The following is an 11,803-nucleotide window of genomic DNA, read 5'->3' on the forward strand; positions in this document are numbered from 1 at the left end:
GTTTTATAAACATTATTCCAAATTTTGGCTCTAGAAGAATCTTGATGCCATGATGGGAGGTAGCATGGGAAAACAAGGCAAAAGGGAGATTAAAATGCAGTTCCATTAACGCTAGAAGAGTGTCTGTGTAACTCCACATGTCTGTTTGCTGTGACCTGTGCTCAAGTGTGTTCTTCAAAGACCCTGTGACCCTGATGAAGACAGTAAAATTCAGATGTTTCCAGAAATACAGTGCAGGGGTGCCACTGGGGGCCAAACCATCAGCACAACAGAACAAAACCCTGCAGCTTCCTCCCAAAACGGGCATGATGCCCTGACATACATCCAGTTAGGGGGAAAAAAAGTTTCAAAATCACCATGGCTCCCCAGCTGTCTCCATCTGAGGCGAGGTAGGAAGTCCAAATTTCCTCCCAGAGAAGCCCTATCATCCCACCCATCAGACCAGCAGCTCTTTTGTCCAGAGGACAGATCAGCTGCAGAGAGGACAGATCAGCACCTTCAGTTTGTCCATATCAGGCGCTCAGAAGCCAACAGCCAAGCTCCAAAAATTGAGGTTGGCTAAAAAAAAAAAAAAAAAAAAATTAAAAAAATCAGAAAACCTAAGACAGCGTCCTCTGACCTTACAGCATGGGAGGGCAAACCTGGGATTTAGGGAGACGTGCACTTTGGTGAAATCACACTTTTACAGGACATTCATAAAGAAACCCAGTGCCTCCAGAGCCAGCTCCCAGACATCATCCTTGAGCCTCAGCTCCCCCAGGGGCTCGGTGTGTTCCCACCTGCCCCAGGGAGTTCTACCCATGCTCCACCCAGAGGTCAATTTAAGGCAAACTCTTCAACCCTAGAAATAGCAGACCAAGTTAACTCTGATTAGAAAAACGTTACCTCCAATGTTTAGGCTGGACCACAACTTGCCGGTAAATAACATTGCAGGGGCAGGAAACACTGGTTATGACAGGTTTTGAATTCTGGAGTTTGAAAATAAATTGTGAGCAGGGGTCAGCACTGTGCTCTCAGAATGGCACACCTGCACTGAGGGACAAGAAACATCTTTTCAGCCACACCAGGAACAGGCAGGTGCAAAGGGCACAACACTCTGTCACCCTGGGCAGGGAGAGGTAGCCCTTCACCCTAGAGGGTCAATTGACAAAGGATGCAGCATTAGTCATTCAGTGAAAGCTCCAGGAAACTCTGCCCTTAGCTCTGGAAGGATTTGGTTATTGATGCAATCGGAACAGGGATTGCCATACTGGTATTCCAGCCTGTTTTTTTCAGGTACCCTCGTATCTCTGCAGTAGTGAGTCTAGAAAGGTCAGGCAAGCACATTCCTGTAACTGGGTGTGGCCGAAGGCAGAAGTGAAGTTGGCAGAGGTCTCCCCTCCCACTCTTTTATTTCCTTGTGAGAGTTTGAGACAAGATTTTTTTCTGGACAAAAGTATTCTGTTTTCTCCTAGTAATGGTGGGCTGTGATCCACCCAATGGGTTCTTTACTTTGCAATTTAATCACATCAGCTGAAAAGCTCTTTGCAACTTCACAACCACAGGTGAATATTAAAACCTGCAGCTTGTTCCTCTTCTCAACAGAGTGAAACACTTACTGGGGGGGTCCATCCTGAACTCTGGGGAATGCCAGCCAAAAACAGAGCCAACTGCAGCAACAGGAAGGAATGTAGGAAATGTACAGAGCACAGAGGGCAAGGAGGATGAGCATGAAGCCTCTCTGAATGGGCACCAAGTGTTTTCCCTTCACACACTGATGCATCTGGACAGAGGTTTGTTTGCTTGGTTTTTAATTAGATTGTTAATCAGATAATTAGATTAATCTTAATTAGATTAGCACAGAATCAAGAGAACCATTTCATTCTCACCTCCAAAGGCGGGCCGCATGGTGAAGTCATGTTCATCCACTCTGAGAAGCTGCTCGGTCTTTCCTTTCCAGGCTTTGGTCAAGTCACGATTCTTCTTAAAGACGTGACTGCAAAAGACAGCAATAGCATTGCTCCGTGTCTCCGTGCCCCCTCTGTGCCCCAGTGCCACCGCTGCCAGCCCAGTTTCGGAGCTACAGAGCAGCAGCTTTGCAGGCACAATCCCAGGGACTGTGGGGAGACTGCCGGCACCAAAACACAGACACAGAGCTGCCTTTCCACAGCACCAACTCAGACCTTTGTGCCACAGGCAGCCCTGCTCCCTCTGCCCCCTCCAAGGACGTGGTGCTCCCTCTGCCCCAGAGCCCCCAGCTCCCAGGGAGGCACAAGGCACAGAGCACAGCATCTCACCGGGGAGCTGCCTGCAGTGAACGCAGCTGAGAGCAGGCGCCCGTGGAAGCAGCTGGGTGCCCCACGTTACCTGGCCAGGATTTGGCCAGGTACCAAGGCAACATTGTCATGAAAAAGCTCTTTTCAGTGCTGGTCACGCAATGTCATACACCACTTGGAAACTGCCCCGTTACCTTCACCAATTCAGTGCCAGCAGTTTGTGTGGACAGAGGGTTTTCTGCCTTTCAGCAACAACAACACCCCCCATTCCTCCCCACAACAGGAGGGCAGGAAGAGAGGAGTTTTATCTAACGAAGGCTTCAGTCCCTCACTTTTCTGAACATTAAGGTAGGAAAAAATTCTAACTTTTTATTTGAGATATTGTGTGATAACAGTGGAACAAGGATGACAACAAACCCTTGAGAAAGGTGCAAGTAGTCACTAAAATCTCATAAGGGGATAACTAACCAGCAGACAAGCAAATTGCATGCACTTCTGGAAGAAAATCCAGATCAGCACCCCTGACTGTTCTGCAGCAGGGCGAGTGGAAGACTTGGAACATTAAGGTTCCTCAATCCCTTTGCTCTGGACATAAGAGCTGACTACCTTGTAAGTACTGCTGCAATTAGCTGGTTTCCAGTAACTTACTAAAACTAATTATGATAAATAGAACTTTATACAAAAGCTTCAGGCTCCTTTTCCTGTATGGAAAACATATGACTGAAAATAAAGAACAAAAAATCTTGGAGGAGAAATAAAGAGACTACTTAGGCTTAAAGTCTTGATCGAGAATTCAGAATACAAAACAATCACCCCACTCATAAATGTGGGTATAGTAATGGATGTTCTTACCTTCATTAAAATATTAAGCATGATAAGTATGAGCCAAAGGGAGCATAAATCACAAATCAGAAGAAAAGTTTCCTATTAGAGCACTCAGTTCAAGAAAGAAATGATGAAACATAAAGGGTGTTGACAGCTGCTACTAACATTAATAACCCAGTTCCTTACAATAAGGAGGGGGAAAGGAAGCAACAGAATTTAAAAATACTTGCATCAAATAGATGTTTTGAAGGAATATAACCCCTTGTATCCCAGGGCACATGCTGCATAGGAAGAGTTGGATCTCCCCCAGATTATTTTGGGCTGCTCTTTCACTTGGGATGTCAGAGCTTCTCTCCCTGCTGACAGTGAGAAAGAGCCAGCCGGAGCAAGCGCCCTCCCGACAAGGCTGCATTGTGGTTACCTAAAAGCAGGGGTGTAAAACCAAGCACAGCCATTAATGGGAATGCTTGGAGGCAAAAGCTTGGCTTTTAACTGCTTGCTGCAGGGGGGAAGCTTTGTTTTGCTGCAGAGTTAGGGCTGCTGCCAGAGCGCTCCACTTCACCATCCACTGCACGGCCTCTGTGCCCGAAAAGCTGAAGTCCGGAAAAGGGAAATTCCTGTGTCTGCTTGACTTTAATTACCAGGGAAAAGCCAAAGTACCAGGGAATGTTCAATCAAGTCTCTCTCCTCAAAGAAGGGGGTAAAAAAGTCTAATTAAAAATCCAATAGAACATTGGATTGCATTGTACAAGGAATTAGTATGGAAAACCCTGGCAGTATTATCTTGCAAATCAATGGCTCAGCTTCACTGAAATGTTACATTTTGATCAATTATTTAAAAATCATCAAACAGCAAAGAGCACACCGGAGAGCTGCTGTAAGCAGTCTGTGGCTGCAGAGGTTTAGAGGGCTGGCTGGGGACACAGATACTGTCTTAGGAAGAAAAGAGATTTTCAGGCACATCCTGAGCCAGGGGTTGCATTTAATAACCATCATTTAATCATCAGTTCGTGCCCAATCCTTCAGGTATTATGACGGCCAATTCAGATTTTACAGAAAAAGCTCTGACAGTCCCTTTTAAATCAATTTAATCCATTTACAACATTTTTGTATTAAAATATTTTTAAGGACAGGAAGTCTACACAACCTTTAAAGTTTATTACTACTTTTGTCTATTTAATCCAATTCAAGACCAAGTTGTTTTGAAAAAAGATTTCTTTATAATAGCGTTTGACATCATCTGTGCTGTATCTTCTGTCCCTCTCTGGCAGTACCCCATGCCAGCCCCACTGCTGTTTGGCATAGGGAGCATCTCATTACCTGCAGCAAAGGTGACACCAGCTGCCCCTGCTCTTGTGGAGCTGAAGGGTGCTCTGAACACTGCTGTCCACAGGATGCCTTTACTGACAATCTGATCACCAGTATCTCATAAATCCTCCCTGATGTACTTATGGTCTTTAGCATTTCTGATTATAGATTTGTCAGGGTTTCTTTCAGCTTTATGAATTCTCTGCAATTCACCACTATTCATTTAAATCCACCCATCTCCCTTTGCCTTTTTTTTGCCCCATTTTTCATATATAATTTTATTGCTGTTTATATTTCATTCAAGGGGCATAAATTTGATAAATCTGACTTCTGTGAAGAATTGTTTCTGTTCAAAGAGGAGAGAAGGTGACCGATAGCTCATTGAGCTTCTGTAAAGGCTTCTGTATTACTGCCTTAATTTTTTAAAATATATTTTCCTTTCCAGTCACTTTTACTCAGAATCGTCTCAATTGCATAAAATAGATGCTTTTTTCTATTGCCCAATATATCAAAGAGAATTAATTCTTGATGGCATGAGAAACTACAGATAACAGCTCAGCAGGATTCAAAAAAGAGCAGGTGTCTATGCAGACATTCAGACCTTCCCAGAGCAAGATGAAGAACTTTCAGATTGGAAACAGTCCTTGTGCTGTAAAGCTCATGTGGTGAGCTTGAAAGGAAACATGGTCTCCATGCTGAGCATGGCACAGCTGTTGGCAGCCAGAGTCTGGCAGGTTTCTGCACCTTCTCCTGGAGAATTCAGGATGGATTTTGGTTACAAGATGGTAACTCATGGTCACGGGGCCTTGGTTCCAATTACATATTGGGATGCAGAGAAGTACTTCTACAATTTCAGTGGAAATCTTACAACTCTTCAGCATATTCTCTGGGGGGGGGGGGGAACCCCCAAAATGCATTAGGTGAAGGCATCATCTACTTTGTGTAGCAGCCACAGCAAGCTGGAGGAGATGCACACTGTGCAAACCCAGCACCAAGGAAGATACAAGGCCTCCTGTTTGGTGGTTGTCTAACCACCAAAGCATGTGACTGCTGCAACACAAAGCCCTAGAAGCTGAACTAAAAAGAGAAGATACAAGAACAGTTTATGACTGCCATGAAGATTACCTCACTCCTAGATGAGAATTCCAAATATATTTTCACTGCTGTGTTATGAGTATATCTTAATCTTAATGGATTATATGGGATCAGATATGGTTGAGAAATTTCTGACAAACTGGGAACATCAAGATCCTGGATTTTGGTGAAGTCTCTTTCCAATGCCTGTCAGGGCCACCAATTCAATTCAAGTGCTTTAGGAGCCCCAGCTGCCCAGGAAGGCCTGGCATCTCCACAAGATAGGTCTGTTGTGGGTTGGGTGGCCACACCAGTCTCTATTGCTTCCAGAGTCTCAGGGAAGAGGGACTCTGTTCCCCTACCTCTGGATGTAACATGCTTCATACTTACTCATCTGTGGGTTTATGCCAGGAGCAGGAAGGAAAGTGACTGTCCTTGCCAGATTTTTAGAAAAACTAAATCTGACTCTGGAAAAGGATGGACACAAACTCAAAGGGTGTGCACCATCACTGCTGTTATACACATTCCCTCCCTGTTTTTTTTTCATATTGTTCATTGGCCCTGGCTGATGCTGCAGTGTTGGAAAAAAAGCTTCAGTAGACATCAAACCCTGCACCAGAGGTTCAGCAGTGCCCTGGACTGGAGTCCCAGGCTAGCCATACACCTGTAAAAAATGGCTATCACATTTCAATCACTGAAGCACTAACAAACTCCAAATTTTTTGAGAGACTGCCAATAGATCAAAGAGGATTTGTGAGAGTTGGGAAGTACCACAGGCTAGAGGACATGTCTGCAGTATCCAGTTGAAAAACGGGAAAAAAATGCAGCTCCACAAGGCAACAGAGGGAAGTCACTGTCGGCAGCAGCAGTTTCAGCAGGGAGCACCAGACTGCTTGCTCCAGTGGAATGCTGTTTGGGAAAAGTTTGTGTGCTGAGCCTTGTGCTGCTGTGTCCTGGTGATTGCCTTGTGCTTCTGGGTCCCAGCCTAAGGCTGGCACGTAGCATGCCCTGAAAATGGCATCTTTAATGAGATCCTCCAAAGGACTGACCACTTCCAAAAACCTTGGCAGGAAGTCTTTAGCTAAGAACAGGCCAAAGCCACTTCTATATCAAAGGCAGTTTTTCTGCTGTTGAAGCATGAGGTTTTGCATGGCTGGTAGGAGAGAGGAACAGGCAGACTCAGAGTAGGGTGGGCATGGGTCACTGGAAACATGGCATTCACTGGCGCAACAGAGATGGTAAATATCTCCTGAGTTCTCAGTTTATGAAGAGCAAAAAAATAAACATTACCAGAAGCATTACCAGCAATTTTTATAGAGCGGTAAATATTAACAAAACCACTAATTTTCAGTTTCTGTCTGTCTTTTGCAAATTCTGTCCAGCTGGATAATCCAGCAGGATTGCCAGTATTTGTTTACCATTTCTTAGAGGCAGCCACTGCTGAGCTACTGAGGAGTACCCAAAACCATTTCAAAAACTCAGTGCTGGACATTCCAGCAGCACTTGCTTGGCACTTGGGATAAGGCTGATGCTCTGAGGAATGTCCAAGCACAGCTACATACACTGTACAGCCAGTACTACCCTCAGCAAGTCTGACCTGCCCTGGCAGCACGAGCTCAAACTGCGTGCACAGCTCTCTGGAAAATCCCAGCTATCAACACAGCAACACAGACCATCTGACACACACACCTGCAGCTTTCCATATTTATACTGTTTCCTTCAGCACCAGGCTGTTATTCTTCTGTGTAAATTTATTCTTTGGGAAGACTGGGGTAAGGCAGGTAAGGCTGGGGCAAACATGCCCCGCCCAGAAGTCACCCAGGTGACTTCAAAAAACGTTTTACTTCACAATTCATTTATCGCTGGAATTCTCCAAACAAAAGGAAATGCAAATTTTTTTAACCAACAATGCTGTTACAGTTCTAGAGCCCTTGGTTTCATGCACCATTCGTACATCTTGCACATCAGCAAGAACACACTCAGCTTCATAGAAACAAGTATCACTGATATCCTTCAGTTTCTCAATCTAAGTGGCAGGGGCTGTACACCATGGAAAATGTGAAAAACTACTATCAAAGTATGAAGGCAGGAGCTGCTGCTAGATGAGCACACACCAATTTCCTACACAAAGCCTGGGCTCTCCAGAGCATAACATGAGGCAGTCTCAGGAACAGTCAGGGCAGTGATGCACACAGGCAGTTGTTTCTTTATGTTATATCTCAATCTGTAGGAGCAGAGATGTGTTATCAGTGAGGGGGGGATGCAGGAGTAAGAGAAAATTAAATGCAAGGCAGTTTCTAATCAAGCAAGGATTATCCATTCAGCATGCTGAGCGAGGCACTGCACATGGAAAAAAATAATGTGTTGCAATGTATTAACACAAACAACCAGAAGTAATTAAGGATGCACAGGCAACTTAACCTGGCAATTCTAAATTTGGCTTCCTAACCTGACTTTCCCACTCAGGCATAGGCTTAACAACTTCTCCACAGAATGGTGGCAGAGAGCTGTCCCAGAACCTGCAGGACCAGCCACCCCAAGCGCCCAGAGCTCTGAGGGGAAGGACCTCTGCAGCCCGGGAACCTCTGTGCAATGTCTGAGTACGAAACTGCAGCGCTGAAGGAGCTCTGCACCTGCACAACCCAAGCGATATTCTTGAAGTCCATAGAAAGATCTTTAGATCAGACAGATTTATCACCTTAGTGGCCACAAAATATCAAACTTACCAGCTGTAGACTCCCCAGTACATAAATAAATTTTCTTTAATAAGGAAAGCTTACTGTAAAATTTACTCTGTTTCTTATGGTAAGTCAGCAAGAGAAATACTAAACAGAAAATGTGATAGAATTATTTAAAAGATCATTCTTTCAATTTCTCTTACATGATTAGGAAACCAGCCTAGGAACAAGTTTTAGTTTCCTTTTACTAGAATACTCCCCTATATAATATTGTTTAAGGGACAACGAAATTTTTTTCTACGTAATTGATAATGAATATGAAATTTTAAATAAATAAAATTAAATGCTGAAATATCAAAGTAAAAATATAATTGAATAGAAAACTTAAAATATTAACAACACTGCTCCATACACTTCTTTTTGTTGCAACATTGCATAATTCTCTGTATTTAAAATGTCATTCTCATTTGACAATCCCTAAAACCTGATTTTATAAAATTTTTAATAACTGCATTGCATAGGAATCATATATATGTGTGTGTATATATATATGGTCTATAGCTCCTCAGATCCTACCTAGATAGAAAATTGTTCATTTAAATCATTGCACCACAGAATATTAAATAGTATTGTTATTCTTTGTAGTGTATTTATAAAAATAATTTTAGCAGTGCTTTGACTTCGACTCTGTTACACCTCACGAAAATATTGGCACTGTAGAACTTTTCTCCAAGTTCAAATAAAGCATAAAACTTTATAAACAAGGAAACTTTTACTTCAGGGCTTATTGATATTTAAAGAAGGATTTACACTATTTTATTATTTCAAAGTACGTGATCTTTACTACACGGAAAGGTTTGCAAGGAAGTGCTACTGTTCAATCCCTCACATTCCTCAGAATATAGACTTCGGAATATTTTCAGAGTTCAAAGAAAGATCTCATTCAATAATTGAGATTCTGTGAACTTCAGTAGTAAAACTTCAGTTGACTATAGGATTTCAGGATCAGACCCTGGCTGTTTCAGCTTTTTAACATTTACGTCACTGAAAGCATATGCCACTGTATTTTTTCAATAAGTAGTGTAAATCTGATAGCATATCATGTTTTCTTTGCTTCCAATTTATCATGTTTCTTTTCAAAACATTCAAGTAACAACCCTCCCTATAAAAGTGTTGAATGATAAACCAAAAAGTCCGCAAAAATAAATGAAAATTTGAAGTTTACAGCCATAGTGAAACCATTTAATAAGATGGATTAACCCAATTTTATTTTTGAGCCCTCCAAACAATGAATAGTCTTGTAAGATATAACTGCCACTGGATGACATAACCACAAAAAAGGATAACATACTTTGGACTGTCTGGCAGGTTTGGAAGATTATCTTTTCTAATGTAAACCTCTAGACAAATCTCAACAGCGGTAAATCTAATAAACTTTACTAAGACCTTTAACTCATTCTTGTGCTTTCACTTAACTTTAAAATACATTTTTTTATGCTTCCACGTATTTATTAAAAAATGTTTTTAATTTTACAATCCCTGGCTAACTTTCAGGGTTTAATTTGTTATCAATTATCACAATGTGTGCTAACCAACATCCTCATCTCAAATTGTTGGAGCATAATGGGCAATTCCAAGTGAATGTAAGTAACACAGACATTGCAGCAAGCAGGTGAATAACCTGCCCCAAAAGAGTGCTGAAACATTAAACAGTATGCACATTTGTTAACTGCAACTCCTCTGAATTCCCTCAGAAATTTGCAGGTATGGCTAAGAATAATTTTACCACAATCCATGCCGAAGCAGTCAACTTCTCTGCAAGACCTGCCTCACTCACAGTTAATCAAGGTTAGCCAAAGAATTGTCCAATTACCCATAAAACTGATTATACTACCAGAACTTGTTATAAAAACATTATCTGTAAAGCTGTTTGCACACACAATATACATGAAGACATTGATAGAGTGGGTTTTTATATGCCTGTAGTAATGTATTTGTAACACTGCAGGAAAAGATACAGACATGGTTTAGTAACCCTTACCTTGCCCTCTGCACATCCAGATGGGTCGTCCACCGTCTCCTCCTGTGCTTTCTGCTTTCCACGAGAAGAACTAAGCAGAAGATTAATAAAAGGAGTTTTGTGAAATAAGGCATCTTGCTGGAAATGGGAGCCGGGCACTCTGCACTCCAGTGACCTCCTGCAGTACAAGTCCCCCCGGGCTTAAACATTGAATCAACTCTAATTCTGGCGTGTCGCCTTGGTCGGCGAGCAGTGACAGAAACGCTGCGTTCCCGGCGTGATGCATTCGACAGGCTCTCGGCGGCTTCGCACTCAGCGCTTTTCCCTCATCACCGCCTAATGATTGGCCATTACTCACCACGTTCGCCTCACTGCACATTGCCACTGGGTCCTAAAGGATACTTGCTAAAGCCATTATATAAAAACCCGCAATTCTGCACGCCGGCTTTTTGCTCAATCCCCTAATCTCAGTGCTATCCTCCTGCCAGACTGTAAAACCAGGCTGTCCCTTTTCATTAGGCTTTCTACATTTTTTGATCCTCTGTACGGCATCTTTTTCAACTGGTAACTGCCTGTGCCACGTTTCAGACATGTATCTCATTGTAAAATGTACGTATTTTAATGGATTTAGGGCAGTTGAGGCTTTATTTTCTGTCTGACTCTTCATGTTGTTGAAGAGAGAGTATCAGCTACTTTCTCTGAAAAAGCTGACTTTATGTACTGTTAACCCAAAAGGAAAATTAAAACGGTAACTTCCAATCTATGTATGCAATCGCCTTTACACAAACCAAGTCACCATTAATTATTTTTTTTCCATAAAGCATTTGCATAATCAGCCATTTTAACTTTTATCAAGGGAGATAGAAACTAAAATTAAAATCATCTATTTCTTTAATCACAATGAGGAGGCTGTTTCCAAAATCCATTCAAGGCTTATTTCCCCACAGCCCGGTCACAGGGCAGTGCTGATTTGGCCTCTCTGTGCAGCACCGGGCTGTGCTAACACAGCCAGTGTATGGTACTCCTACAGGGGCAGAAGTCTGCTTGGCACAGCAGGGACTCTGCAGGACAAGACATTCAGAGCAGACTCCAGAGAAGCAAGTGACTGAAAACCCAGCAGAACAGTCTTGAGGGTCAGACCTCTTCCAGAACCCTTCTCTGTGAGTCCACATTTGCAGTACTTCAACAGCAATTCAAGCACCACACCAACAAGGAAACACAGGGCTTCAATCTTAGAGGCTACAGGATCTGAACAGGTTTTTTAGGCTTTTGGTGTGTTTTTTTTTTTGGGGGGGGGGGGGGCACATTTGTGTATTGGTTTTTGCTTGTTTTTATTAAATTTCTAATAAGACAAATTAGGTAAAAATGTTAATTAATGTATTGACATCAAATTGGTCTGCAGCAGAAAGTCTAACTGCTGAACAAATACATACCTTTTTTGGTCTGAACTTCTTACAAAAGTTATTTTTTCACCTTTTTTCCATTATACCTGCAAGCAAGATTATCAACAATACAGAGAAATGCTAAAAGACTCAGATTTTGGGGGTTTTTTAAATTTACACATCTCCCTTAGACACAAAATGGGTTTTCCTTATTTTAGAAGTTGTTATAGCTACTTTATTGTTGCAATACAGTAATATATA

At 42.3% G+C, this 11,803-nt stretch overlaps 1 protein-coding gene across 1 annotated transcript in view; it reads right to left on the reverse strand.

Annotated features, from left to right (window-relative positions):
- The window catches only part of LOC311152126 (gamma-aminobutyric acid receptor subunit rho-2), a gene marked incomplete at both ends in the record, with an annotated part of 30,913 nt that extends 20,544 nt beyond the window's left edge, over positions 1-10,369 (reverse strand). Inside the window, 2 exons of the mRNA XM_084202969.1 lie at positions 1,869-1,975; positions 10,182-10,369. Coding sequence (XP_084059095.1) covers positions 1,869-1,975; positions 10,182-10,369 — 295 coding nt within the window. The remainder of the gene's footprint in view (positions 1-1,868; positions 1,976-10,181) is intronic.
- Positions 10,370-11,803: the final 1,434 nt, after the last annotated feature.

Source organism: Fringilla coelebs (assembly GCF_963513975.1).
Source record: "Fringilla coelebs genome assembly, chromosome: 3".
NCBI classification, from domain to species: domain Eukaryota; kingdom Metazoa; phylum Chordata; class Aves; order Passeriformes; family Fringillidae; genus Fringilla; species Fringilla coelebs.